Source organism: Babylonia areolata, chromosome 23 (genome assembly GCF_041734735.1).
Source record: "Babylonia areolata isolate BAREFJ2019XMU chromosome 23, ASM4173473v1, whole genome shotgun sequence".
Taxonomy (NCBI): Eukaryota; Metazoa; Mollusca; class Gastropoda; order Neogastropoda; family Buccinidae; genus Babylonia; species Babylonia areolata.
The window spans coordinates 26,899,383-26,927,316 of NC_134898.1; the positions used below are offsets into that span (position 1 = coordinate 26,899,383).

The window sequence follows — 27,934 nt, forward strand, 5'->3', positions numbered from 1 at the left end:
TTCTGCATCAAGACCTGACCAGCATTGATGACCTGGTTTATTCATTCTGCATTAAGACCTGACCAGCATTGATGACCTGGTTTATTTATTCTGCATCAAGACCTGACCAGCATTGATGACCTGATTTATTCATTCTGCATCAAGACCTGACCAGCATTGATGACCTGGTTTATTCATTCTGCATCAAGACCTGACCAGCATTGATGACCTGATTTATTCATTCTGCATCAAGACCTGACCAGCATTGATGACCTGGTTTATTTATTCTGCATCAAGACCTGACCAGCATTGATGACCTGGTTTATTCATTCTGCATTAAGACCTGACCAGCACGTTCGTCCCCCCATCCCTTGTTGTTTATTCATTGTGTGGTGTGGCGTGTGTTCGGATCAGTCAGCGCGCTTTGAGTCCTTCTTGAAACTCATCGATTTATCAGTCTCCCCCGGCAGCATTCTCAGTCTTCCCTAACTGTTTTTTCCATTTTGTTTCGCAGTGAATCCCCAACCGGATTGGTCTTTGGTGACTGAGCCATCTGTGTATATGATGATGTCCTCTTCTTTACTGTTTTCTTCTATGAGTAGTTTCACTTCTGCATCAGTTTTGCCCTCTGGCCATTCCCGACAATGTCTTCCTAGAGTGGGTGAAATGGCTGTGTTGAATAGATGGTTGAGGTTTTGGGGGTTTTTTCTCCCATTCTTTTGTTTCTTTCAGGTCTTGTAGTCGGCATACTAGCTGGATTGTGTCTTCTGCTTGCCCCATCCATGATCTTCCTCGTCCTAGACGGCTGCCTTGTTTCACGAGAACCTCGCCACTCATGTCGCAAGGAGGAAAAAAGAAACGCGCCGCCCCCAGCGAATGTAGGTCTATTTCGTGACCCTCTGAGATAAAATTATTATTCAAATTTTTTTTTTTTAATGTTTACATGTCTATGCACGGACCTCGCCAACGTGCGTGAAATGCGCCTCAGAGGTGTCTACTGTATCGGGAAAACCCATTCATAGTCAGGTATGTCAGTTAGGTATCGGCTGTCCTGACAAGACTGGTTTCAGAACCTTGTGCCGCAGTCTGAGTGGAGAGATGTGTGAAAAGAATGGTCATGTCCGATCAACAAGGTGTAGTACAAGAAATGAAATGAAAATAAGGGCCTGTGAAACGAAAATTAAGTTTCCAGTGTGCTTTTACCGCAGGTCAGTGTTTATTTGGAATACATTTCACTGTGTATGTATTGGAGTCTTTGACGAGCAGATTCACCTAAGCACCCCCACAAGCCTCAACCACAGGTCGATACACCGTTCATTTTATTCCGCCACGCAATGTCCGACTAACCAATGTTGAATCAACAAAATTGATGTGATTTCCGACAAAAGTCGCGTGACAGAGCTTTCTTTGAGTTATCGCCCATAGAAAATCAACATGGATTGTCAAACCAAGACAAAAAATCAATGACATCCCGAGAAGTGTGGAAGCTTGGAAGCAAAAAAATGCTTAAACTTGTTAAAAGTTTGCCTGTTCAAAACATGAGGGGAAAAAAACTGGAGCACACTGTGCGGATGAGATAAACATGGTAACCTACTGCCAAACCCATCAAGGTGAAGAGATTGAAAATGTAATAATTATTTACTACCCATCGTGGGCTTACGCCCTTGTCGTAAAAGGCCTAAGCCTGGAACGACTCTTTTATCTCGCGTTACCATAGCATAAGTCAGCAGTGATTACCTTATTGTACACATATACACAGTCATGTAATTATTGTGATTAGTTACGTTCCTACACGGCCTCTGAGAAGGGGCTGGTTGAAAAAAAAAAAAAGAACCATCTGTTAACCCACTTTGCCTATCTGCGTGTGTATTTGCACTTACATATCCACATTTTTTGCCTTTAACTATCATCTGTTATTATGATGCGTACAAAAGTATACATGCTGTGTGTGTGTGTGTGTGTGTGTGTGTGAGGGGAGGGGGAGTATGCATGCACGTGTACGCGTGTTGATATTTCAGCATGTTTGTGAACTGAACATGCACGTCGCACGAATGTGTGTGTGTGTGTGTGTGAGTGCACATGTGTGTGAATGCATGTACTTGCACATGAACAAAAAGTGTGTGTGCAACCATTGTGTATATGCAGTTGTGTGTCATTTCACAATTGAATTCAGATGTAATCATCATAGTTTACCAATCCACACTGCTCAAGTTTGTACTGCATTTGCAAAAAGCGCTGCACAAACACAGTTTGAGATGAAACTGCATTTCAACCAGCATTTATTTTCTCAAGGCATAAACTAACCTTTGTAATGAATTTTTTGACTGCATGGAACACTCAGTGTCAACTGTTGTTTTTCCCATGTCTCAGTTTCAATCACTGAAAGCAGTTTCCCTGCACCATGTTGGTAAACTGGACACTCGCTATGCCATCTGCATTGAATGAATGAATGAGGAATGCAAAAGAGAGAGAGAGAGAGAGAGAGAGACTGTGTGTGTGTGTATGTGCTTGCATACAAGCCTGTTAACATGCACTAACACCCATCCTAATCTTGACAACCACCACACACCCATCCACCCACACATCAAGTCAACGCACAGCAGTTTTCCTTTCAAGTCTTGTTCATCTTTCAAATCCTCGCACAACTATTTATCATACATTTATCAGGCTTCCAACTTGTAGACTTTTTGCCACAATATGTACAAGATTTTCGTAACCAAAAAAAAAAAAAAAACAAAAGAAAGAGAGAGAGAGGGAGACACATACATCTATTCAACAACAACAACAAAAAAATAATACGTATATTTTAACCGAATCCAGTGCACTGGTTACTCCACACACACAAAAACACCAAAAAAAAAATAATAACAGAAGAATGCGGGAGAAGGGTTCAATAATACATACTGTGTGTACAACACCAAGTGAGCTTGAAGACATAAATGAGGTACAGCTTCACCATAAGGTACAGAGGACAAGGATTCACAGGAAGCAAAATGCAGATTAATACAGCTTCACTATACAATGACTTGGGAAAGAGAAATGGGCACGACAGTTTACTGGGTGTCGGGGTATACTATAAAAATTACGATAATCAGGGGAAAGAGGAGGTATGACAGTTAACTGGGTGTAGGGGTATGCAACACAATAATCAGGGGAAAGAGGAGTATGACAGTTAACTGGGTGTAGGGGTATGCAACACAATAATCGGGGGAAAGAGGAGGTATGTATAACAGTTAACTGGATGTCGGGGTATGCTATAAAAATTACGATAATCAGGGGAAAGAGGAGGTATGACAGTTAACTGGGTGTGGGGGTATGCAACACAATAACCAGGGGAAAGAGGAGGTATGACAGTTAACTGGGTGTAGGGGTATGCAACACAATAATCGGGGGAAAGAGGAGGTATGACAGTTAACTGGGTGTAGGGGTATGCAACAGGATAATCAGGGAAACGAGAGTACAGTTAACTGGGTTTAGGGGTATGCAACACAATAATCGGGGGAAAGAGGTGGTATGACAGTTAACTGGGTGTTGGGGTATGCAACAGGATAATCAGGGAAACGAGAGTACAGTTAACTGGGTGTGGGGGTATGCAACACAATAATCGGGGGAAAGAGGAGGTATGACAGTTAACTGGGTGTTGGGGTATGCAACACAATAATCGGGGGAAAGAGGAGTACAGTTAACTGGGTGTAGGGGTATGCAACACAATAATCGGGGGAAAGAGGAGGTATGACAGTTAACTGGGTGTAGGGGTATGCAACACAATAATCAGGGGAAAGAGGTATGACAGTTAACTGGGTGTTGGGGTATGCAACACAATAATCAGGGAAACGAGGAGTACAGTTAACTGGGTGTGGGGATATGCTACACGATGGAGGAAAGTGAAAGGGGAATGACTTTACAAGGTGTATGCTGTAGGATATTCAGAGGAAGGCGGAGGTATGATAGTTTACTAGGTGTGGGGGCATGCTAAACGATAGGGGAACAAGATGTTCACAGTGTGCAGGATATACAGGAAGTCATGAAGTAACTTGAGGAAAGCCAGCTGTGCAAATTTTCTCCCCATCTGCCAACCCCTTCTGCATCACATCTTGACCGCTGTCACCCTCACACGCTGTTTAGTCACACATCTCAACAGATGGGGACATGAGTTGCATTGCATTACTCTTTCACTGTCCTCAAGTGTATTTGTTTTCCTATCAAAGTGGATTTTTCTACAGATTTTTGCCAAAGGAAACCCTTTTGTTGCCATAGGTCCTTTTACATGCACAAAGGGCATGCTACACACTGCACTTCAGTTTATCGTCGCATCAGAATGACTAGCAATGCATACCACGACTCAAGGTCTAATGCAGGGGGAGAAATTACTGCAGAGTGTAGGATTTCACCCAGCGCATTCACATTCTCTCCCTTCCTAAGCGAACCGCATTACCACTACGCCACCAGCTGGCAAGAAAGGATATACAAGCAAAGTCCTCCTCCTCCAAGAATGAAAGGCTCACTGCTTCTTCGAGCTCCAAACATTCTACTTCCATGATGGATGAGCTACAGACAAAATAGGAGGACCCTTTGGGAGTGGCTGTATCAAATTTGTCATGCCCTTCTTTTCATCAGAGTATAGACCTCAGTGTTCTGTGAAAATCAAACCATGCCTTTCAGATTCGCATGGCCTTTTCCACAACAACTCCTTAACCTGGGTGGTTTTACATGACGTGAAATGAAGCATCTGACCAGTCAATAACCACGGACCAGTGGCTGACCAGTGAGGACCATGGCAACACACTGTGCTGGGGATCTGTTTCTTATCTCTGACCACACAGCTGTTAAGTTCTACATCACATGCTAAGGGATGAAATTCTTCTTGACAAACTGAGGACACGGGATTCAGGGCTGGTCTTGAATTTAAAGCTCCATACACCAGACCCCTTCACCAACACTGTGTGTGTATGTGTGTGTGTGTGTGTGTAGTGGGGGACATGGGTGGGGGACATGGCTGGGTGGGTGAGTGAGGGGGTGCATGTGTACACATTTTACAGTGTCTTTGTAGTGAAGCAGAGGAGTACAGCAAAAACTTACGAACTCTGATCACAACGACGCATTCTCCAGCCCCCTCTCTTTATATGGTGTAACCTGCAGCTTCCCCCTCCCCCTAAAAATCATCCAAGGCAAGCAATGTGGTGATCTGTGCACCGACATCCCAACATCCACACCCCACTCCTCTCTACGCAGTGTAGTCAGTACAGTCCCCTGACAGGCAGCAATGTCCACTGACCTACCCTCGTCTCCAGTGTGACGAGCATCGCCATTGTTTAGTTTCAGTTTCAAGGAGGCGACTGAGTGTGCAGGCAGATCCATATATGCCACACCAATCTGTATAAAGATAAAAACTTTCAAAAAGGGAAGTATCACCACTGCTGTCCTTGTGTTGACACAGGGACAGGCTGCTCAACACACCTCAGTGACACCAACTCTGAATTATTCAGATCACCTCTCTGCCACAGTGAACCCCCACCCGGACTGCTATGAGGACATGCATGGATAAAGGAGATGCAGTGGGAGTTGGAAGGGAGTAGGGGTAGAGGGAGGGATTCAGAGATTGTTAGGGATAAATGTCCCATATGCCTTTAATCATCAATTCACATCCACTGTCTCTAGAGCTAGGCAACAGGCAGGCAGGGCCCAATCTTCTCTTTCCCCTCAGCGATTGTAAGGATGGCTAAAAAGCAACCAGATCAACGAAGACAGGAGCAGAGAGGTGGCTAAGAAAGGGACAATGACCACAAGATGACAGTCACACCATACATTGGAGAAGAGGAACACAAACAGGGGTTGGTTAGGGCATCAACTGGCAGAACAACAACAAAAAAAAGAGTAACAAAAAAAAGACTGTCACATGCACAACATCACTACAACACATTTTCTGAACAACAGCATGCCAGGCTATACACAGAAAGCAACAGACAACAGTTTTACAAGTGCATGCACTCTCCCTCTAACACACACACACACACTCACACACACACACACACACACACACACAGGCAGCAACATAAAGAAGGCAGAAAAGCAAGCGTGTGCACACAGCAGACATGCACAGCACAAGACAACACCCAATCCAACTCCCTCTCAAGCAGACAAGTGTACAGCACCAAAGTCCTGCTTCTCTCACACCAGGCATGACTCACAGTCTTCACACACACACACACACCCAGCACTACAGGACAGACCCCCTCTGTCACATGTCTGGCTCCACAATCTGGTCAAACCAGTAGTTCAACACCAGTGTTGCATCGTTAACCCGAACCATGGTCTCTAACAGGTAAAAGAAAATGTTTAACTGCACAAACATGAGGCCTAATCCATTAGGAATCAAATTAGTACCAATCGGCACATCTCTTTTTGTTATCAACATCATGTAAACATGACAAAACAAAAGAAAATGAAGAGAAATGTATAAAATAAAAGTTTAATCCAGACTTCAAACACAAAATGAGCACTCCAGAACTTTACGGCCGAAGGGGTGGAGTTTAACGACCTGCTGACTGACACCAAGTTGTTCAGGGGCTAAATCTTGGGCTTTACTTCAGAAATTCAGGCCATGCCCCCAGACTTCTAAACAGGTGATTTTGCATGGTTATCTGCAGCCAGCGTGCGTGGCACGGCACATAGCAGACCACCAGGCTTCATGCTGTGGTGGGGATCAGTTCTTATTTCTGTTCACGAGATGCAGTTTCCTTCCTACTTACAACAGAATCGGGTTAACGACACAACATGCCAGCCACTCTTTACACCTCTTTTGCTGTTGTTAGTTTGTTCTTTTTAAGAAATGACACTTTCTTGTGTACTGCATCGACTTTATCTTAATCCTAACACCTTTGACAATTTCAGTAATGACATTCTGTACACCCCATCAATTTTATTTTAATCCTCACAATCTGTGCATCACATCTACTGGCTAGCCAGATCTAACTATTCTGACTTCAGTTGATATTATTCCATGTTATTTTTTCAGTCCTCTCATAGCTTTATACCAGTCCGCTTAACATTTTTTTCATGACAGGTACACAGATGATCCAGGGGACTGTTCCAGTCTCTCGGACACCGTCAGGCTAGGGATAAATCCCTCATGGTGCCAGGGGAGACAAGCTGTGTTTTTTTTTCTACAATTCCCTCCACCACTCACCCTCTTCCCCACTATACACCTCTTCAAAACTTTTGAAGAAATAGGGAAAGCTCAGGCAAACTTTTGATTTATTTTCATCACTTTTTTTTTTCATCACGAGAAAGTAACCTATTTTCACTCAGCTGTTCCAAAGCACAAATCAGACCAACTGATGACAATAATTTTTTCTACAGGAAAACCGACTGTCTGTGGATAATATCTTCACTGACATGGCTTCTCATTTCATGGGAAGTTTTCTCTGCATTTCAATCCCCCTGATGTCCTCAGTCCATGGTTCACCACACGGACATACAGACGTTGAGAGGAAGGCTGACCACAATGGATTCATGCAGGGAAGAGATATGCTGTGACACTGCTACACTGTCCTGTACACACTGGGCTGACTTGTCTCTTGACCCACAGCACAACATGATCCCACAGGCACACTGACACACCATACCAACATGTATACATTCAAAACACACACACACACACATACACATACACACTCACACTATCACTGTGCACCTCATTAGCAATCCATGTTTCACCAAGTCAATCACTAAACCATAACCATCATAATTTTCTTATAAAATCAAATCTTCGCAAAAATATTTAAAAAAATAAAAAAAAATGATAAAAAAAAACAAAAAAAACATTCACACTTCATCCATGCTTCAAAAATGTGTTCTATACTCTTTTTTTCGCCACATGTACTCTTCCAATAGGTGTAATAACTTTATCCCATAGGCAATAAAATAGTGTATAAAAAAAATTCATACATGTCCAGTAAAGTTCCAGTTTCAAATAAAGATAGACTCCACTCTGAGAATACTGTCACATGATTGACTGCAGGTAATTCCAAGGAACCTCCATTCCTCCCCTACGGACCTATTGCTGACCAAGTCCCAAGTACCCCCACAACAGATCATTGTTCAACAGGCAAACAAGACTTCAAAGCTGAAAACCTTGCCTCCCTCCATCCCTTGCCATCTTTTCTTTCTTATTCAAAAAGCCCAGTGACTAGGGGCTGCAGGTGTCCTGGTCACCTCCCCTGCCTGACAAGAGTTGTGTTCCCTGCTAACCATCTGGTCTGGACACTGCCAGTGATGGAGGGGGACAGACAGACAGGAGGTACCACACAACAGCTGTGGTATCGTCTGTGCTGGTGACAAGACAGTCACCAGTTCCACCCTCTGTGCTGCTCACAGACATGCCAATCACCAGTTCTCCATTCACTCTGCCATGAATCCACCCATACTGTTTATGGCGGTGACCATCAAACGCTCTGTACTACACAGCACCAGAGCCACAACTGTCCACCCCTCACCATGAACATGGGTCCATTTTCCTCAGCAGGGAACACAGCCTGAGAACTCACTACACGTCAGAAAACTGTCATCATGATCCACAGTCGTCCTCATTTGACTTGAAGTTGAATGCCCATATCTTCAATTGATGATTCTGTGTGTCGCTATATATGCTCTGATGATTGGATGGATGTCCACGGTCATACATCTCAAGAGATGGTTGGATATCAGGATGGCATGATGACCTACTATTTCCAAGAAGAGTTGCATAGAGAACAAAATCATGTCATCGTGTCACATCAAGTATTAAGTTTTGATTCAAAGGGGGAAAAAAAACGAAAAAATAAACACCATAAGATACTAGTCAAGCATGACCATTGTATGATCAATACAGAACATACACAAAGTGGTGAGGTCACACAGGACAGGACCCAACCTTGGTACAGAGTGGTGAAGTCACACACACATATATATATATATATATATATATATATATATATATGGGCCCTACCTCTGTACAGAGTAGTGAGGCCACACAGACCAGGACCCAGCCTCACCTCACTCAGACCCTGCCCTGTGGATGTGGACACAGTGCACACACAGAAAGCAGCGCAGGAAGACGCCCACCCCACCCCACCCCACCCCAACCCCACCCCAAAGCCTCCAGGACCGCTGCATGGTCAGCAGACTCAAAGGGACTGCCACTTCACAAAAACACATGACATCAGAAGGCACAATCCATCCCGGGGACGACGAAGCAGCACAGACAAGACAATGCACACACAAGACATCTGCAGTGACACCTGTTTTCAGTGGTCCTCAGAATGGCAATGCTCCAACCATCCTCTGTTCCACCACTTCAGGTTGGGACGCCAGCCACACCACAAATAGTTAGACACAGCTGACCTCTGATACAGTGATGATCAGATACCAAAAAAAACCAAGCGCAACAGCCTGTAAAGGCCTGGTCGGACAAAAATAACAGGTGGCTGCTTTGTCATCAATGCCCCACATGGCTGACTTTCAATGATGATGATGATGATGGTGAATGTCAATGCAGCATGAGAGAATGGCATGCATCAAATGTTGTATAAATAATGATGGGCACATGACTGACTTGAATGGGTGTGTAAAGGGTGATACAAAGACATACAATGTTATAAATCGGTAAAGATTTACAATCAAAATGGAAACGGAGGGTTGGAGAGAGAGAAGGATCTAAAATGTTGCACAAGTCTTGAAAGTGACATCTCACTTCATGCTGTGTATCCGTACTTCTCTTGACATCTCCAGACAGTATAGGTAACAGACATTACATGTAACAGACACCACCCCAGACAGTATAGACACTCCCACATAGCACAGGTAACAGACCAAACAGGTAACAGACACCACCCCAGACAGTACAGACACCCCCACATTGCACAGGTAACAGACAAAACAGGTAACAGACACCACCCCAGACAGTACAGACACCCCCAGATAGCACAGGTAACAGACACCACCCCAGACAGTACAGACATCCCAAGATAGCACAGGTAACAGACAATACAGGTTAACAGACAGCACAGGTAACAGTACAGGTAACAGACATCACCCCAGACAATACAGATATCACTCGACAGTACAGGTAGCAGACAACACAGTCAACAGACACAACAGGTAACAGACACCACCCCAGACAATACAGACACACCCAGACATTACAGGTAACAGACAGTACAGAACAGGTAACAGTACAGGTAATGAACATCACCCCAGACAGTACAAAAGGAGGTGAACACAGACATATTACATACATACAAAGCACACAGACTTCATGTATAACGTGGAAGGTGTAGAGACCTTCCCAATACACACAAGGTAAGTTCTCTCTCCCCCTCCAACATCGCACCCTGTTCATGACAAGACCAGATCCAACAGACAACCTGGAGACTTGCACTGCTGTAGTTCACAGCAGAAAACGACAGATCTCCAATAATGTGTATGTCATATGAAAAAAACGAAATAAAAGTATATTTTTAAAAAGCATACCTCTGCACGGGTACAATATGTGATAGAGAAATGTTTGATTATCTTCATGATGCAAAAAATGATAACAGAAAACGGCAGACCTGAAACAATGTAAAACAACAGCAACAGCTATAACAACCTAGAAATGTTGCGTAAAATAAGTAAAATAAGTAAAATATTGCGAAACACTGATTGAAAAAAAAACAAAAAGAAGAGATTTTTCAAGAAGAGAGACCTATAGAAAGAAGAGAGAGAGGGGGGGGGGAATAAAAGAGAGAGAATAGGGGGAGAAGAGAGAGAGAACAGGGGGAGAAGAGAGAGAGAGAAGAGGAGAGAGAAGAGAAAGAGGAGACAGAGAGAATGGAGATAGAGAGAAGAGGAACAGAAGTGAGAGAGAGAGAAAAGGCGAACCAAAGAGAGAGAGAACAGGAGACAGAAGAGAAGGGAAAAGCGAGAGCGAGAGGAGATGAAAATGGCATATTAAAAAAAAAAAAAAAAAAAGAGAGACTGTCCCAGACACAGCCCAGTGCAGAGCAGGATGTGAAGACACTGACACAACGAAGTGCTGCAGACAGTCCACCACACACTCTGCACAACACCGAGTGGCCCCCACACAACACTTGTCTTCTGGGCAAACTCACCACATCACAAACATCAAGCAGCAGCTTAGAGCCTTCAACAGCCCATACAAGACAGCCTCTTCCCGAAAGCACATTATCTCTCGACAGGACTCCATACACACGCCAGCCATCCGCGATAAGAAACTAAAAGCCAATACACGGTATACACAGATATTGTGCGATATGTCAGTCACATGTGTTAGTTTTGCTAGCTTGATGGGTCAGCAATGGTACAACAGTCCAACCTCCACTTCCTGAACAGTTTTTCTGTGAAAATAAATTCCCCAATACAAACGACATGTGATTTAAGACACAGTAAACCACAATTTCACGTGCACTTTTTCATTTCTTTTTTTTCTTTTTTTTTTGCAAAAAATATAAATAATAACTTCAAAGAGACATACAGCAACTGAAAGCAAAAAAAAAAGAAGAAAAAAAGAAACCATCAATGACAGGGGGGAGGTTGTGAGATGCATGACTCGGTAAGTATAAGACACAGTCAAAGACATGAGACACAGTGACAGAACAGGGCACGGGGGCCACAGAGCCGGATATCTACAATGCACAATGACGGGTGTGAAGCGACCATGACAGGAAGTCCAGCACAGAGGGCACCACGTGTCTGGCCACAACACAGCCCATGGTGCAGTGCACTGGCAGTGGAGGCAGAGAAGAAGGCGGAGCAGTATCCCAGCAGCACAGGGCAGACAGTTTGCGTCCGTTGGTTGGTTGGTTAGGGTTTTTTGTGGTGGGGAGCACACAGACACAGCGCCACCACAACAGCCATCTATACGTCCGTCCGTCCATCTGCCCAGTCAGCACCACCCTCCTGTCATTTGGCCACGCCTCACCGAAGCACAGGTTGATTTGTGAGTGTGTGTGTGTGTGTGTTCGCACAAAGAAGGCAGGGCCACAGCTTTGTGTGCCAGCCCCATCTGAAAAACATACAGAGAGTTCAGGCATCAGTCCAATCCTCCAAAGGTAGGGGTCCAGGGGCTGCCCAGGCCCCAGTGGAGTAAAGGGGCAACGATACTAATAAAGATTGCGCTGACACTTGTTTGCAGGAAGGGCACAAAAAACAGAAAGAGCCGTTTAAGAATACCACATATAAGCGCAAAAACAGAACAAGCTAAAGATACTATTTATCTCATTCTACCCCATAGCTACGTGCCTGCTACAACTCCCCTGGACTACATGAGACTTAACGCTCTGTGCTTTGTGTACTCGCTAATAACTCCATATATTAAAGTATGAGCTGAATGTCAATAAAACCGATTCTCAATGAAGTGAAAAAGAAAAAAAAGACTTATGCAATAAAAAATATGGTTATTCACTAGAACAGCGAAAATTGATGGAGAACTGTTGTATCAATCAGTCAAACTAAGCTTCGTTTTCATGCTTCCGGAATCTGTAAATGGCTCAGTTTAGAACGCCAACTATACCCAGCAAGAATGAACGAAATTAGGACAATGTATTGGCACGAGAATACTGGAACCTGGTCCACTGGGGAAGTAATCATGGCACGAGTTAACTCGTACCTGGAGTAGAATGAGTTAAGAATAAGATCGCAATCCATAAAAAATTGAATCTGCGGCTGCCAAAGCCAAACCCGTGGTCAGCAGTCACCCCATCCTCTGACCACAGACCATTCTGATCCCTTAAAGTTGTGACTGATAACCTGCTCCCCACCAACTCACTCCTATCCCACCTTTTTATTGGCTTCCTTTTTTTTTCTTTTTTTTTTAATAGCATTCAAATGTGAACATTAATACTTTAACTGAATGTCTACAAACCCCAGTACGTGTTAAGTGATATCAAACAAAATTACTCCTCCTTCTGGTATCATTTAACAAACTGCCGAGTACAAGATACAGTCATTGATTTTGTTGTCCAAAGGTGAAAGATTCCAAAACATTTTTCTTTAAAAAAATTTTTTTAAAGCAACAATGAAGTAAATGCAAAACAATAACTTACAAAAAACAAAAACTTCTTTTTCTTAAGCTGAACAACTACAGGTTTCCATCAGTTTAAAAACCAAATGAACAAACAGATGCCATCACACAAAATGAAATCTGACAGTACAATTCACAAATTCCTTCTTTGCAAGTCAGCACTGTCCATACAATCAAATTTTCCTGCAAATCAATTCAACTCTTTCACCACCAAGTTTCTGTCTGAAAAACACTTCACAGCGTCAGATATTTTAGATATAATGCTCTCAGTCACAGGCTTCGGTTCATGTCAAAACAACACAGTGGACTTGTTCACTTCAAACTGGGTCAGGGAGCAAAGGCTGGTCAATGTTCCATTAGTCAGAAACAGGCTGCAGCTGTCAAGTTTTGTTACAATGTGAAAAACGGTCCTTTTAACATGCCCCCTGGATGTCAACTTAAATTGCCTATGGCGGTGCACTGTCTTTTAACATGCCCCCTGGATGTCAACTAAAGTTGCCTATGGCGGTGCACTGTCTTTTAACATGCCCCCTAGATGTCAACTAAAGTTGCCTATGGCGGTGCACTGTCTTTTAACATGCCCCCTAGATGTCAACTAAAGTTGCCTATGGCGGTGCACTGTCTAGTTGACTTAGGTCGCCTGTGGCTGTGACAGAGTTTATAACAAACAGAAACATCTTACCACAGCTAGAAACGGTGTGAATAATTTTTGCAAAATGTCAAGAGTCATCATTTACACACACACACACACACACACACACACACACCAAAAACAAAGCAAAAAACAAAACACAAAAAAAACCACCACTCAATCAGATATCTTACAACCAAACCACAGCTCCTGTCACAACTCCGCCACTTGCTTCACTGACCCACCTGCCTGTTTCACAAAGCTCCGAAGGGGTCGTTGTGGGGGTTGTGCATGGGTGGTTGTTGCTGAGGCATCCTGGGAGTGGCCACCACACCCATGGTTCCGTACATCATGGGCTGCTGCATGCCCATCACCGGCATCGGCCCCATCATCGGCCGGACCCCGCCCATCGCCTGACAACACAGTCACAGCACAGTGTCACACATTTCCTCCCAAACCTCCTGTCCATGCCTGACAAAACACACAACACTGAGATACACATCTCCTCCCTAAGCCCGCCCATCACCTGACAACACAGTCACAACACTGTGTCACACATCTCAATAACCCCGCCCACTACCTGACAATACAGTCACAACACTGTGTCACACATCTTAATAGCCCTGCCCACTACCTGACAATACAGTCACAACACTGTGTCACATATCTCAATAGCCCCGCCCACTGCCTGACAACACAGTCACAACACTGTGTCACACATCTCAATAACCCCGCCCACTACCTGACAACACAGTCACAACACTGTGTCACACATCTCAATAACCCCGCCCACTACCTGACAATACAGTCACAACACTGTGTCACACATCTTAATAGCCCTGCCCACTACCTGACAATACAGTCACAACACTGTGTCACACATCTCAATAGCCCTGCCCACTGCCTGACAACACAGTCACAACACTGTGTCACACATCTCAATAGCCCCACCTACTGCCTGACAACACAGTCACAACACTGTGTCACACATATTAATAGCCCCACCCACTACCTGACAATACAGTCACAACACTGTGTCACACATCTCCATAGCCCTGCCCACTACCTGACAACACATTCACAGCAATGTGTCACACATCTTAATAGCCCCGACCAGTGCCTGACAACACAGTCACAACACTGTGTCACACATCTCAATAGCCCCGCCCTATGCCTGACAACACAGTCACAACACTGTGTCACACATCTTAATAGCCCCACCCACAACATGACAATACAGTCACAACATTGTCTCACACATCTCCATAGCCCCACCCGATGCCTGACAACACAGTCAACACCATGTCACACATCTCAATAGCCCCGCCCATTGCCTGACAACACAGTCAACACCATGTCACACATCTCCATTGCCTGACAACACAGTCAACACCATGTCACACATCTCAACAGCGCCGTCCATTGCCTGACAACACAGTCAACACCATGTCACACATCTCAATAGCCCCGCCCAATGCCTTACAACACAGTCACAACACTGTGTCACACATGTCAACTGCCCCACACGATGCCTGACAACACAGTCAACACCATGTCACACCTCCTCCCTAACCCTGCCCATCGCCTGACAACAAAGTCACAACACTGTGTCACAAAACTCCTCAGTAACCCCCCACCCATTGCCTGACAAAACACACACACACACACTCACGCCTCACTCCCACCCACACACCCACACACAAAGGCACTGACCATCATGGGCTGAGGCCCCATGGCACCCATCATCTGTGGCTGTGCAACAAACCCCATGCCAGGCGCCCCCATCTGAAACACAGCACACCACCACCACCTTCACTCTCTACCCGCTTCCTGATCCCCTCACCTCTGGTCAGTTCCAGTCTCTCCAAGAGGCATCACTGCGTTTAGACTTATCCGTATACGCCACACCACATCTGCCAGGCAGATGCCTGACCAGCAGCATAACACAACGCGCTTAGTCAGGCCTTGAGTGCATGCATAATAAATTTGTGTACCTATCAGAGTGGATTTCTTAAACAGAGGACAACCCTTTTGTTGCCATGGGCTCTTTCTCTGAGCGCCAAGTGCGTGCTGCACACAGGCTCTCAGTTCATCATCTCATCCAAATGACCAGACGCTCACTTTAATCTTCCCGCCAAACTTGGGAGAAAGGGTGAGAGCGGGATTCAAACCCCAGACCTCATGGACACTGTGGTGGCAGATAAGCACCTTAACCATACTGCTACCTTCCCACCTTCACCCCTTTCTTCAAAGCACCACAGCCACCCTACCTACACCTTACACTTTTCACAAGGTCTTTCTTCACATAACGTTTTGCCTAAATGCATATCCGCCATGGTTTTCACTCTTCAGCCATGGTCTATCATCACAACAAGTCTTTCCATGTTGACTTTTTTTACACTTTAACTCATTCCACACTGCTGCACTATGATCAACCAATGTCTATCCTTTCTATACTGTGGCATCAACTGCTGCTCTTCCCACATTACCACACTGACCTTGTTTAACTCTTTCCACAGTGAGGGTGGGGACAGAAGCAGTGGATAACAGAAGGGATGGAAGATGGAAGGGGTAGGAGATGGAATGGGGTGAAGGATGGAACTGGGTCGGGGGGGAGGGCAGGGGGGAAACAGTGAAAAACAGAAGAGATGGAAGACGGAAGGGGTAGGAGATGGAATGGGGTGAAGGATGGAACTGGGTCAGGGGGGAGGGCAGGGGGGAAACAGTGTATAACAGAAGGGATGGAAGACGGAATGGGTAGGAGATGGATTGGGGTGAAGGATGGAACTGGGTTGGGGGGTGGGGGGGGAGAGCAGGGGGGAAACAGAGTATAACATAAGGGATGGAAGACGGAAGGGGCAGGAGATGGAATGGGGTGAAGGATGGAATTGGGTCGGGGGGGAGGGGGTGGGGGAACAGTGTATAATAGAAGGGATGGAAGGGGTAGGAGATGGAATGGGGTGAAGGATGGAACTGGGTCGGGGTGGAGGGCAGGGGGGAAACAGAGTATAACATAAGGGATGGAAGACAGAAGGGGTAGGAGATGGAATGGGGTGAAGGATGGAACTGGGTCGGGGGGGAGGGCAGGGGGGAAACAGTGTATAACAGAAGGGATGGAAGACGGAAGGGGTAGGAGATGGAATGGGGTGAAGGATGGAACTGGGTTGGGGGGTGGGGGGGGAGGGCAGGGGGGAAACAGAGTATAACATAAGGGATGGAAGACAGAAGGGGTAGGAGATGGAATGGGGTGAAGGATGGAACTGGGTCGGGGGGGAGGGCAGGGGGGAAACAGAGTATAACATAAGGGATGGAAGACGGAAGGGGTAGGAGATGGAATGGGGTGAAGGATGGAACTGGGTCGGGGTGGGTGGGGGGGAGGGCAGGGGGGAAACTGTATAACAGAAGGGATGGAAGACAGAAGGGGTAGGAGATGGAATGGGGTGAAGGATGGAACTGGGTCGGGGGGGAGGGCAGGGGGGAAACAGTGTATAACAGAAGGGATGGAAGACGGAAGCAGATGGCAGAAAAGGTGAAGGATGGAAGTGGTGGAAAGGAGGGATGGGTTGGGGGTCAGGGGGAGCAGAAGCAGTAGATGACAGAAAGAGTGGAGGATGGAAGTGGTGGAGGAAGGGAAAAGAAGGAAGACTGAAGGGGTGGAGCTCTGAAGGAAGGTGGGGGAAGGGATGCAGTGGATGACGGAAAAGTGATGGAAGGACGGGGTGGGGGAGGCAAAAGCTGTGAAGGAAGGAAGGAAGTGGATGACAGAAGAGGTGGATAACACAAGAGGTTGAAGATGGAAAGGATGGAAAACTGAAGAGATCAGCATAGTGAGGGTGGGGACAGAACGGTGGAAGATGGAAGGGGTGGAGGACTGATGCAGTGGAGGATGGAAGGATTGGATGACAGAAGGGTTGGATGACAGAAGCGGCGAAGGACAGAAACAGCGGAGTACAGAAGCGATGAAGGATGGAAGCGGTGGAGGGCAGAAGCAGTGGAGGACGTAGACGGTGGAGGACTAAAAAAGAAGGTGTACCATCTGGGGCTGGAACTGTGGCTGAGGGGGAGCGGACCAGGTGGTGGAGCTCTGGATGACCGGCCTCTGCTGGAACTGGTCCCCCCCGGTCAGCTTGCTCTCCCCCTTGGGCTGCCACTGGTGGCTGGTCCTGCCACACACACACACACACACACACACACACAACACACACACACACAACACACACACACACACACACACACACACACACACAACACACACACACACAACACACACACACAACACACACACATACCACACACACACACACACACAGAGACACTTACACACACACACACACACACACACACACAAACACACACACAGCACACACACACACAAACACACACACACACACAGCACACACACACACACACACACACACCATAAGTGTCAAAGTTTCAAGTTTTAGTCTTCCTTTCACTCCTACTGGAGTATGGATGATTACTACGAAATAATGATTTCATGCCCAGAATATACATTTCCAAATGCACAACAGCGTCACATAGAAGCTGAAAAAAGAAACCCAAAATGTGTATACAGACAACATTTGCAAAGTTAATAAATTTACTTATAACTAAGATAACATTTTTGCCCCCTTTGAGGATATTGAAAAAATCAGACACAGATTTCAAAGACAAATATTTTCTAGGCACATACCTTTTTCACAACTGATCATACTCGGGACATTCCATAATAAATTGAACTCATCCCCAATCACAGACATTCTATATACCTTACATAAACCTAACTCTTGTGGTATGCCAGTGTGTCTCCCTATTTCTATTTCTACTTGGAGATTACTACTTCGAACACACACACACACATGCATGCACACATGCATGCACACACATGTGCATAAGACAAGAATATGTAGCAGTTGTGAAGGACTGGAAAACAAATTACATCCACTTGATCATTGTGCGTCAAATTTATCACAATTAAGAGAACATTTTCAAAAGGGTACACAAGAATCCAACAACACATGTAATTCAGTTGATGTTTGTAACTGATGCACAACCAAGGAAGGGAAAATGTGTGTTTGAATGCTGTATCAATACACGACAAAAACTATTCATTTCTTGTTTTGTATGTTTGTGCCTTGTGACTAATAAACCTCAACACAACCATGACGAAATACATACGCATTCGTACTCCATCAACGCTGCACACAGCCGACATATGAGTCAACTGGTATGAGCAATATAAGGCACAACTCATGTTTGCTTTACGTGTACACATTTTTTGGAGGAAGGGTAATTTCCCTTACTAACACGGCTCCATGTTGGAAAAAGAATGTTCTTAGCATGCAATCTGGTCAAACTTTTATGTAAAAAAAGTCTCAAAAGCATTTTTTTTGTTGAATGAGGACATTCTTCATCTTCCTGATCTTGATTCTGCCAACAGGAACTCTGCTGACTTTTTCACCCAAAGAAAATATCAGCGACAACGATAAAGAAGACAGGTGTAGATACTGTGTCAGTGCCAGAGTTGCTTCTGTCACGTGCACAAATCAAGAGACTGAACATGGCAGGGTGAGGAGTGTTTGACGCTCTTCTCATGCTCATGATTATCTCTTTTATCCAAGATGTTGGTAAAAATAAATAATAATAAATAATTGAAAATAAAATTGCAAACTGATATTAAAACTAAATTTAAGAGTAGCATAGCTAAACCCAGCATCCTGTTTCCAACAAGTACACAAAATTTGGTGACTGCGCTCCGTTCGAGCCTGCAGACCAGGCTGTCATTTTTTTTTTCAACAACTAGTGGTTTTCTTGGGATTTTCTTAGAGATAAGCTCAGGCTTGCAGGCAGATAAGGCTGGGGCAGGGGCAGTCACAACAGTGTTTAAGGTTTCATAACAAATAAAATCATTCTATTCTATTCCATTCCATTCTATTCCACTCTGTTCTGTTCTCACATCTGTTCTGTTCACACATACACAACCAACACTTACTTTTTGACCTGGCTGGCAGTGGAGTCGACGCTCAGGTTGGAGGCGAGGGAGGCGAGGGAGGTGTCGAGGTCGGAAGCCAGCAGCTTAGGTTCTTCCGCCTTGCTCAGCCCCCCACCCTGCAGACCTCCCCCTGAACTGACCGGCTGCAGCACCTCCCCAAACGCGTCAAACCCTGCACACACATGCACACGCTTGTATATGTATTTTGCATCTCACTGAACTCGTCAAACCCTGCATACATGAGCACACACACACACACACACACACACACACACACACACACCTCACTTAAAAGCATTAAACCCAGCGCACTCACACATTAAACCAAGCACACTCACACAGACACATTCATACACACACAGACGCATACACACACATGCACACAGTGCACCTCACCAAACACATCAAATCCAGCACACACACACACAATTTTTGATCAAATATGCTATTAACAATTATGAAGGAAATGATGATGATAATAACAATAATAATAATGAGAATACTAATGATCAAAACCATAACTAATTCTGTTTGCTCTAATCTGTACAGGAAAATAGTTAAGCACAAACATTTCAACTTCAAGAAAGTGATAACTATACAGACTTCCAATACTACAGTGTCAGACATCCATCAGTAACAACAAAGAAGTTCACACGGCCCCATGCTCAAGCTCACAGGAATAAGTCATCAGTTAAGTAGGTCAAGTCAATGAGGTCACACCACTTCCAATCACTCAATGACCTTTGATACTTCCCCGTCAAGATACTTCACGTGTGCTGCGACTCCCACATTCACTCGTATACGTGAGTGGGCTTTTACATGTATGGCCGTTTTCACCCCCTGCCAAAAAGGCAGGCGATCATACTCCATTTTCAGAAGGGGGGACAATTAAGGAACACAGGAACTAATCAAAAACTTCCTCGTCGCTTTCTCAGTTAGTGTTGAATGTTGCTGAGGAAAGAAATCCCCAACAGTAATGACTGTCATATGCGTGTGCTGATCACAGATGACACATCAGGGGGCATCTTTACCTTCCTATGGCATGGACAACAGTCTGTTTTGTGGCTTTATAAACGAACCATGAATGCTGTCTCATGGGAAGTGAACACAAAGTTGTTTCTTTTAAAAAAAAACTGCGAATCAATCAATCTTTAGCAACACACACACACACACACACACACACACACACATATATATATATATATACACAAATCCCAAAAGGTGATTATGTTTGAAGAAGTTTGGGGTTTATCATTTTTATTCCCGTTAGTCCTTTAATTTCAGTACTGTTGTGTTCAGCTCTTTCTTTCCCCATTTCTGACTTGGTTTTGTTTTTTTATTGTTGTTTATCTTTAGTTGTTTTTTTTCTTCTTCGTTTCTTTTGGAGATTCAGGGGGAGGAAGAAAAGGGAGTAGGGTCCTGATATCCAACATTAGAATTGCTTATAAATGTTACATGTTTAAACACACATACACACACACACACACACACACACACACACACTCCTATGGAACTGCTATGGCCTCAGACACATTATGAACTCACCTAAATAAATAACAACAACAACAACAAACAACAACAAAAAAAGAACTAATTATCAATCAAACAAAAAAGCAAGCATTTCAGACTGATATGGAATGAATCTATTACCAAACTAATGCAACGCTCCATTGTGTGTGTTTCAGTATTTGTGGACTTGGAACAGGGAAAAAGGGAGAAAAGATCAATGAGGAGGAATGGTGGTGGGGTGGAAGGGGGGGAACCAACACACTCTGATACAGATACAGATGCAAAATCAACACAGAAAGACACTCATAAACAGGGGGTGTGAAATAATGATAATAACGGATACTTGTTGAGCGCTTTCTCCCCTTAAAAGGAGTTCAAAGCACTTTATAATAAACATTAAACACACACACACACACACACACACACACAATCTCACAAAAGGAAGAAGGAAAAATAATTCAATTCACAAATGACCAGAGAGAGGAAAGAAGCCAACTAGAACAGATTCATGAAACATGTGGATGAGGCAAGATGTCATTTAAATAAAATAAGAATAATAATAATAATAATTATTATTATTATTACTACTACTATCATTATCATTATCATTATTAGTATTATTTTCACTGCTTCACTTTTTCAACATCTGTTGCTTTGGTTCAGTATTATGAATCATCTTTCTTGATCTCATCTCTTAAAAAATCAGTCCAACAACATAAATTTTCATCATCCAACTTTCAGTTTCTTGAATTCTGGGAGCTTCAGCTTGCTACCAGACTTGTACCAGCATCATGTTGCAGCTTTGACCAGACTCGCCTCAAGTGATGATACTTGTAAGAAAGTTACATGTCTAAACTCTCAGTGTTCAGTACAATGGTCATGTCTAAACTCTCACTGTTCAGTACAATGGTCATGTCTAAACTCTCACTGTTCAGTACAATGGTCATGTCTAAACTCTCTGTGTTCAGTACAATGGTCATGTCTAAACTCTCACTGTTCAGTACAATGGTCATGTCTAAACTCTCAGTGTTCAGTACAATGGTCATGTCTAAACTCTCACTGTTGGGTACAATGGCCATGTCTAACCTCTCTGTGTTCAGTACAATGGCCATGTCTAAACTCTCAGTGTTCAGTACAATGGTCATGTCTAACCTCTCTGTGTTCAGTACAATGGTCATGTCTAAACTCTCACTGTTCAGTACAATGGTCATGTCTAAACTCTCAGTGTTCAGTACAATGGTCATGTCTAAACTCTCACTGTTCAGTACAATGGTCATGTCTAAACTCTCAGTGTTCAGTACAATGGTCATGTCTAAACTCTCAGTGTTCAGTACAATGGTCATGTCTAAACTCTCAGTGTTCAGTACAATGGTCATGTCTAAACTCTCACTGTTCAGTACAATTCCCATGACTGAAGGGGAAGAGCCCATCTTTCTCACTGAAGTTATGTTTGAAATGACAGTCTTTAATTAACAGAACAAAAATGACAGTCTATAAAACAGAACAAAAACATCATTCATCATGGACTGGATGTTGTGATGTATGTTTAGACAGACATGCATATATACACCAGTGATTGTGTGAACTAGGACTGCAGGAAACAATGCAGTGCTGAATTTCACCATGAATCCATACACAATGACAACCTAAAGATCACTCACAAGATCTCACAAGATCACTTTATCAAGACACACAAGTCATGAATTGACGAAACCTCAACCAAAGTCACCTCAACCAAAGTCAAAAAATGAAACAGACAGACAGACAGACAGAAAAAACCCAGACACCCTGTCACACAAAAACCATGTCCCATGAAAAAACAGGGACATTTTTACTGACACACTGCATCTAAAAGTGGAGTTTTGATGGTGCAGCCTGATGTGCAACAGGGACCTTCTTTTCATTATAAAGCTATTTTGAGAAACACAAAACATGTACAGCTGACCCAAGGAGCACCTGTGGCATCCATAAAGAATACCGTGGCATTAGTCAGTGTGTGCAGTCAATGAAAACGTGATGGTACCTCAAAGTTCAACCTGTACATAACGCCAGGAAGCATGTCATCCGAAACTTGCATGTTATTACTCAACCACTTATCACTTATCAACCAGTTAACCAAAATCTTCTCTGTTGAAGTTAGTCTTTTAGCACTTGAGATGTAGACATTTTATGGACTTGTTCACATCTAAAAATGTCTAATTTGGTTTAACAAAAAAATTAAAAAGGAATAAACTGAAATGGAAAAGGAGCTTGTCCACTAGTTCAAAGACTGTTTCAGTGTTCTTCAAAAGATGAAAAACTGAACATACTGGCTGAAACATACATTGTTCCCCCCCCCTCCGTCTCACTTCCTCTCTTTCTCTCTGTGGACAAAGTATGTTTTGTTTACAGTTATTTTTTTCTTAAAACATTCATCTTATGACACCCTTTCATGAGGGGCAATGGCCAACAAACAGAAAACCATCCATCCATCCATCCATCCATATCTCTCTCTCTTTCTCACTCTCTCTCTCTCATACTTATGACCAGGTGATAACAGACTCTCACTTTCTTTTCACACAGTGTGCGTGTATGCATGCATACGTGTGTGTGTGTGAGCATGTATGTGTTGTTGGTGGGGGATGTGCTTTGCCTTTGCTTGCAGGTTGTTTTGTTGTGAATCAATGTGTGCAATCGTCATCACTGTGGGTGAAGTGCACAGTAAAAATGAAGGTGCAAAAGAAAGGACAGGGTTAAAAGAGCCCCACAGGGCAGTGCACAGACAGGTCAGTGAGTATTCTACTTCGCACCTTCACCAAAACGTCAGTACATTATACACAACTTTTACACAACACACACCTCTGTCTATAGCTAAGTAAAAGCATATAATGCACACCTTTGTCTATAGGTCAGTAAAAGCATATGATACACACCTTCGCCTATAGGTCAGTGAAAGAATTTAGTACACACCTTCCCCCACAGGTCAAAGAAGCTGAAAGTACACACACCTTTGCCTGTGGCAGAAGCAGACAGAAAGAGTAAGTAGGGGTAGGGGGGTGGAGTCATTCCATGGACATTGATACTGTCCCTGTACACCAAGGAGGCCTTCAGCCCCTCCTCACCCCTGACCATGCAAGCACACACACACAAACCACATACAAGCCAGTTACCAACTTCACTTGCACTCTCTCTCTTTCCCTCCCTCCCTCTCTATGTCTGTCTCTGTTACTGTTAGTGAATGTGCAAGTGTCTGTGTGCATATGGATGTATTGTTCATACTGTGTGATTTGTTGTTTGACTTTTTTTTTTTGTGGCCCACTCCTTTGTTTTGGCTGAAGACCTAACAAATCAAACCTTTGCCACTGTTCTCTCTCTCTCTCTTTCTATCACACACACACACACACACACACACACACACACACACACACACACACACACTATGTTCTATACCAATCCCATAGATTCTAACCTTTCTCCAACTCTGTCTCAGTGAGAAACGGTGTAAAACACACCAGCCAACAGATACATTCATACATGTACACAGAACAGGTACAAGGCAGAAACACTGGTTAATGAACACACAATCACCACTGCAATACAGCCACCAAGAAAACTACTCACAGTACTGTAAGACATTTCCCCAGGATACATCAACTAGCCTGAGTCAAACAGTTGTCCACTGCCAACAATATAATTTCTCTATGGTCCAACTGGTCTAAAACATGGGGCTTGGGGGGACACAAAAGTCAGTAACACAAACTTCAAAACAACGGTGTCATTCTTATATTTTCTCTGATTATTCTGATTTTATAAAGTGTAAGCATCAGGTATAGTATGTTTTCAATAGAACATGACTTTATAAAGAGAAATCTCATGAAAAAAACTATTAAAAAAAATCAGTACATCACTGTTTTGTAAAAGCTGCTGCTGAACAGAAATCTGCAGTGAATGCAAACCATTAGACAAGACATGGCTGATAGTTCAATACAAAGGAATAGTTCAATGGATACAAAGGACACAGATTTGTAAAAGCAGAGAAAAAGCTGAGGGAACTGCAGGTGATATGATGAAGGTGATCGAGGAAACTCAGTTCATGAATGTGAACATTTCTTAAATGTGTGGGTGTAAATGCGTGTGAATGCTTTATGTATATGACAGCAAATGCTTTTAACACATAAATGTGTAACTGGACAGTCAGGGGAACATGAAAGGCATTTTCTGCTGGAGGAACGTAAATGTTACATGTGTGTGTGTGTGTGTGTGTGTGTGTGTGTGTGTGTGTGTGAGGCTGTGTGTGTGAGAGAGAGAGAGAAAGAGGGAGAATGATGGAGACAGACAGAGACAGAGATACAATCCAAAGAGAGAAAAACAAAGAGAAAAAAAAGCACAAGGAAACGAGAGGCAGAAGCCAGTTAGCGTTAAAGGAATACGCTGTTAGACAAAAAAGATCCAAACTGCAGAGGACTACTATCATCACAATGCCTGTAGCATCAGATCAGGAAAAGCAAGCACTGAGTATGGGGGGAGAAAGACAGGCAGATGGATGGACATAAACTAGAGTAAAGGAGGCAGGTGGCACCCCTGTTCCAGATAGACCACTGCACGTCAGGGAGTGTAACAAAGAGTACCTGCTGCTGAAGACTGGTTGGCAGGCACAGGAGCCATGCCATAGGTCATCCCTGCCCACATCATACCACATCAAGCATGCCCCACATACTGTACAACATCCCACATCAAGCATGCCCTTCTGTGCTGTACAGCATACACCATAAAACATGCCTGTCTGTGCTGTACGGCATACAACATAAACCATGGCCATCTGTGCTGTACGGCATACAACATCAAGCATGCCCTTCTGTGCTGTACAGCATACACCATAAAGCATGCCCTTTTGTAACTGTTCAGTATACAACATAAACCAAGCTCTGCTGTGCTGTATGGCATACAACATCAAGCATGCCCTTCTGTACTGTACAGCATACAACATAAACCATGCCTTTCTGTACTGCACAGCATACGACATAAACCATGCCTTTCTGTACTGTACAGCATACAACATAAACCATGCCTTTCTGTACTGTACAGCACACAACATAAACCATGCCTTTCTGTACTGTACAGCACACAACATAAACCATGCCTTTCTGTACTGTACAGCATACAACATAAACCATGCCTTTCTGTACTGTACAGCATACAACACACCATGCCACACACAGCATTGAATTAAAAAAGTTACAAGTCCCACAACCTTTTAGGCCACGAGGCCAGTGAATTCTATCCGCTGTGTCCGGGACTCAGCACAGGGAGGCGGGGCACAATCCTCTCCTTAGCCATTTCAACCTTCCCTAACCGAACTCAAGCACCCATTCACAACAGGGTGGAGCGAGGGAAGTCAGAGTAAAGTGCCTTAAAAGGCAAAACACCATGCCGAAACAGGGCCTTGAACCCTGATCACTGGTGAACATGGGAGCTGGAATCCCTGCCATGGTCCGGTCCCCGCCCCCCCCCCCCCCCACCCCACCCCCCCCAATCCCCCCCTCCCTCCCAAATCAGCATTCCCCAATGCATCGTTGTTTACATGTCAGTGTGTGTGTGAGTCCACACCCCATCCCACAGAACACCAAGCAACTCCTTCCAGTGTCTGATCATTTCAGAAGAAGTGGTACAATGCACTCAGCACCGTTGTCCTGCCACAAGGCAAGACCTTGTTCCTCACATGCTGCACTTCCACAGCTAAAGACCAAAGGATGCAGACCGGCTTTTTCAACAAGCTACATGACACGACTAGCTACCGCTGAAATATTTCTGGTAATGGGAGATACAGTGCAACACAACACTTACACATGCCATCATGCCTGAATGTTACCAATGAACATGCTATTAATAAAGACAAACACTCACAAACAAAACAAGAACAAAAAAAACCAAAGTGCTGATATGTGAACATGAGGAATCAAGAAGCCTTGTTCAAACTCCATCAAACTGCCCACCAATCATGTATTCACAACAGCCTGTGTAACAGTAGTTCTGTGACTGTGCGAGCAGTTTGTGTCAGCTGATCAATAACAAGAAGTCGGTGACGTTCACTTTCCACAGAAGTATGACGTTTCATCTCCTGCCTTAACACCTTCACCAATCCCTCCATAACCTCAGGGTTAAATAAAGTATCTTCATGCGTATATTACGCAAAGCACCCTCTGAAATACTTAATAATCAAATCTTAACAAATATACACACACCCCAAAAATACATAATGTAAATAGCATTTTAAAAAATCAACCAAAGGTAACAATTAATGACAAATAATTCAAAAGAAACAAAACAGGTTTTTTTGGGTTTTTTTTAGTTAGTGGATGGCAAAATCAGTAAAACTGTCTCCATGCTTCAATAAAGCCCAACAACAAAATGAACATAAAGAAAACCACTAAAACTGTGTTAAGTTTTACACCCAAACAATTGTTTCATAAACCAGTAAAAGCCACTACACCCATGACATGCATGCTCCACACTAACACAGAAAACTACAACACTACAACACTACAACACAACACCAAAACCCACTTGACACAAATCCCCGCTAAAGAAGACACCACACACATACCTGATGACGCTGAGGAGCTGTTGAAAGCTCTTGCAAAGTCAGCGTCTGATGTAAAGTTCCCAGTGGCCCCTGTAAACACAAGAACGCTGAACTCAAAGATCAGACACTGAACAACGCTGACCATCTAGTCTGGAAATCCACAATATGTCTGTTTCCACAAAAATGGTTACTGAGGTTTAA

At 43.9% G+C, this 27,934-nt stretch overlaps 1 protein-coding gene and 1 long non-coding RNA gene across 6 annotated transcripts in view; one reads left to right on the forward strand and one right to left on the reverse strand.

Annotated features, from left to right (window-relative positions):
- Positions 1 to 2,589: 2,589 nt before the first annotated feature.
- LOC143298221 (uncharacterized) lies at positions 2,590 to 10,731 on the forward strand. The gene is made up of 2 exons (XR_013057363.1): positions 2,590 to 3,709; positions 3,764 to 10,731. It is a non-coding gene; the product is annotated as an uncharacterized LOC143298221 (long non-coding RNA).
- Positions 10,732 to 11,885: 1,154 nt separating this feature from the next.
- LOC143298220 (phosphatidylinositol-binding clathrin assembly protein LAP-like) overlaps positions 11,886 to 27,934 on the reverse strand; it is a 42,667-nt gene continuing 26,618 nt past the window's right edge. For 4 of the 5 annotated variants that reach the window (XM_076611019.1, XM_076611018.1, XM_076611016.1 and 1 more), the window contains 7 exons: positions 27,755 to 27,823; positions 25,779 to 25,829; positions 19,663 to 19,834; positions 17,704 to 17,833; positions 15,384 to 15,455; positions 13,916 to 14,083; positions 11,886 to 12,022 (listed from right to left, as the gene is read on the reverse strand). In XM_076611019.1, coding sequence (XP_076467134.1) covers positions 13,925 to 14,083; positions 15,384 to 15,455; positions 17,704 to 17,833; positions 19,663 to 19,834; positions 25,779 to 25,829; positions 27,755 to 27,823 — 653 coding nt within the window. In that variant the 3' untranslated portion in view covers positions 11,886 to 12,022; positions 13,916 to 13,924. The remainder of the gene's footprint in view (positions 12,023 to 13,915; positions 14,084 to 15,383; positions 15,456 to 17,703; positions 17,834 to 19,662; positions 19,835 to 25,778; positions 25,830 to 27,754; positions 27,824 to 27,934) is intronic. The other variant, XM_076611017.1, reaches the window with a different exon arrangement.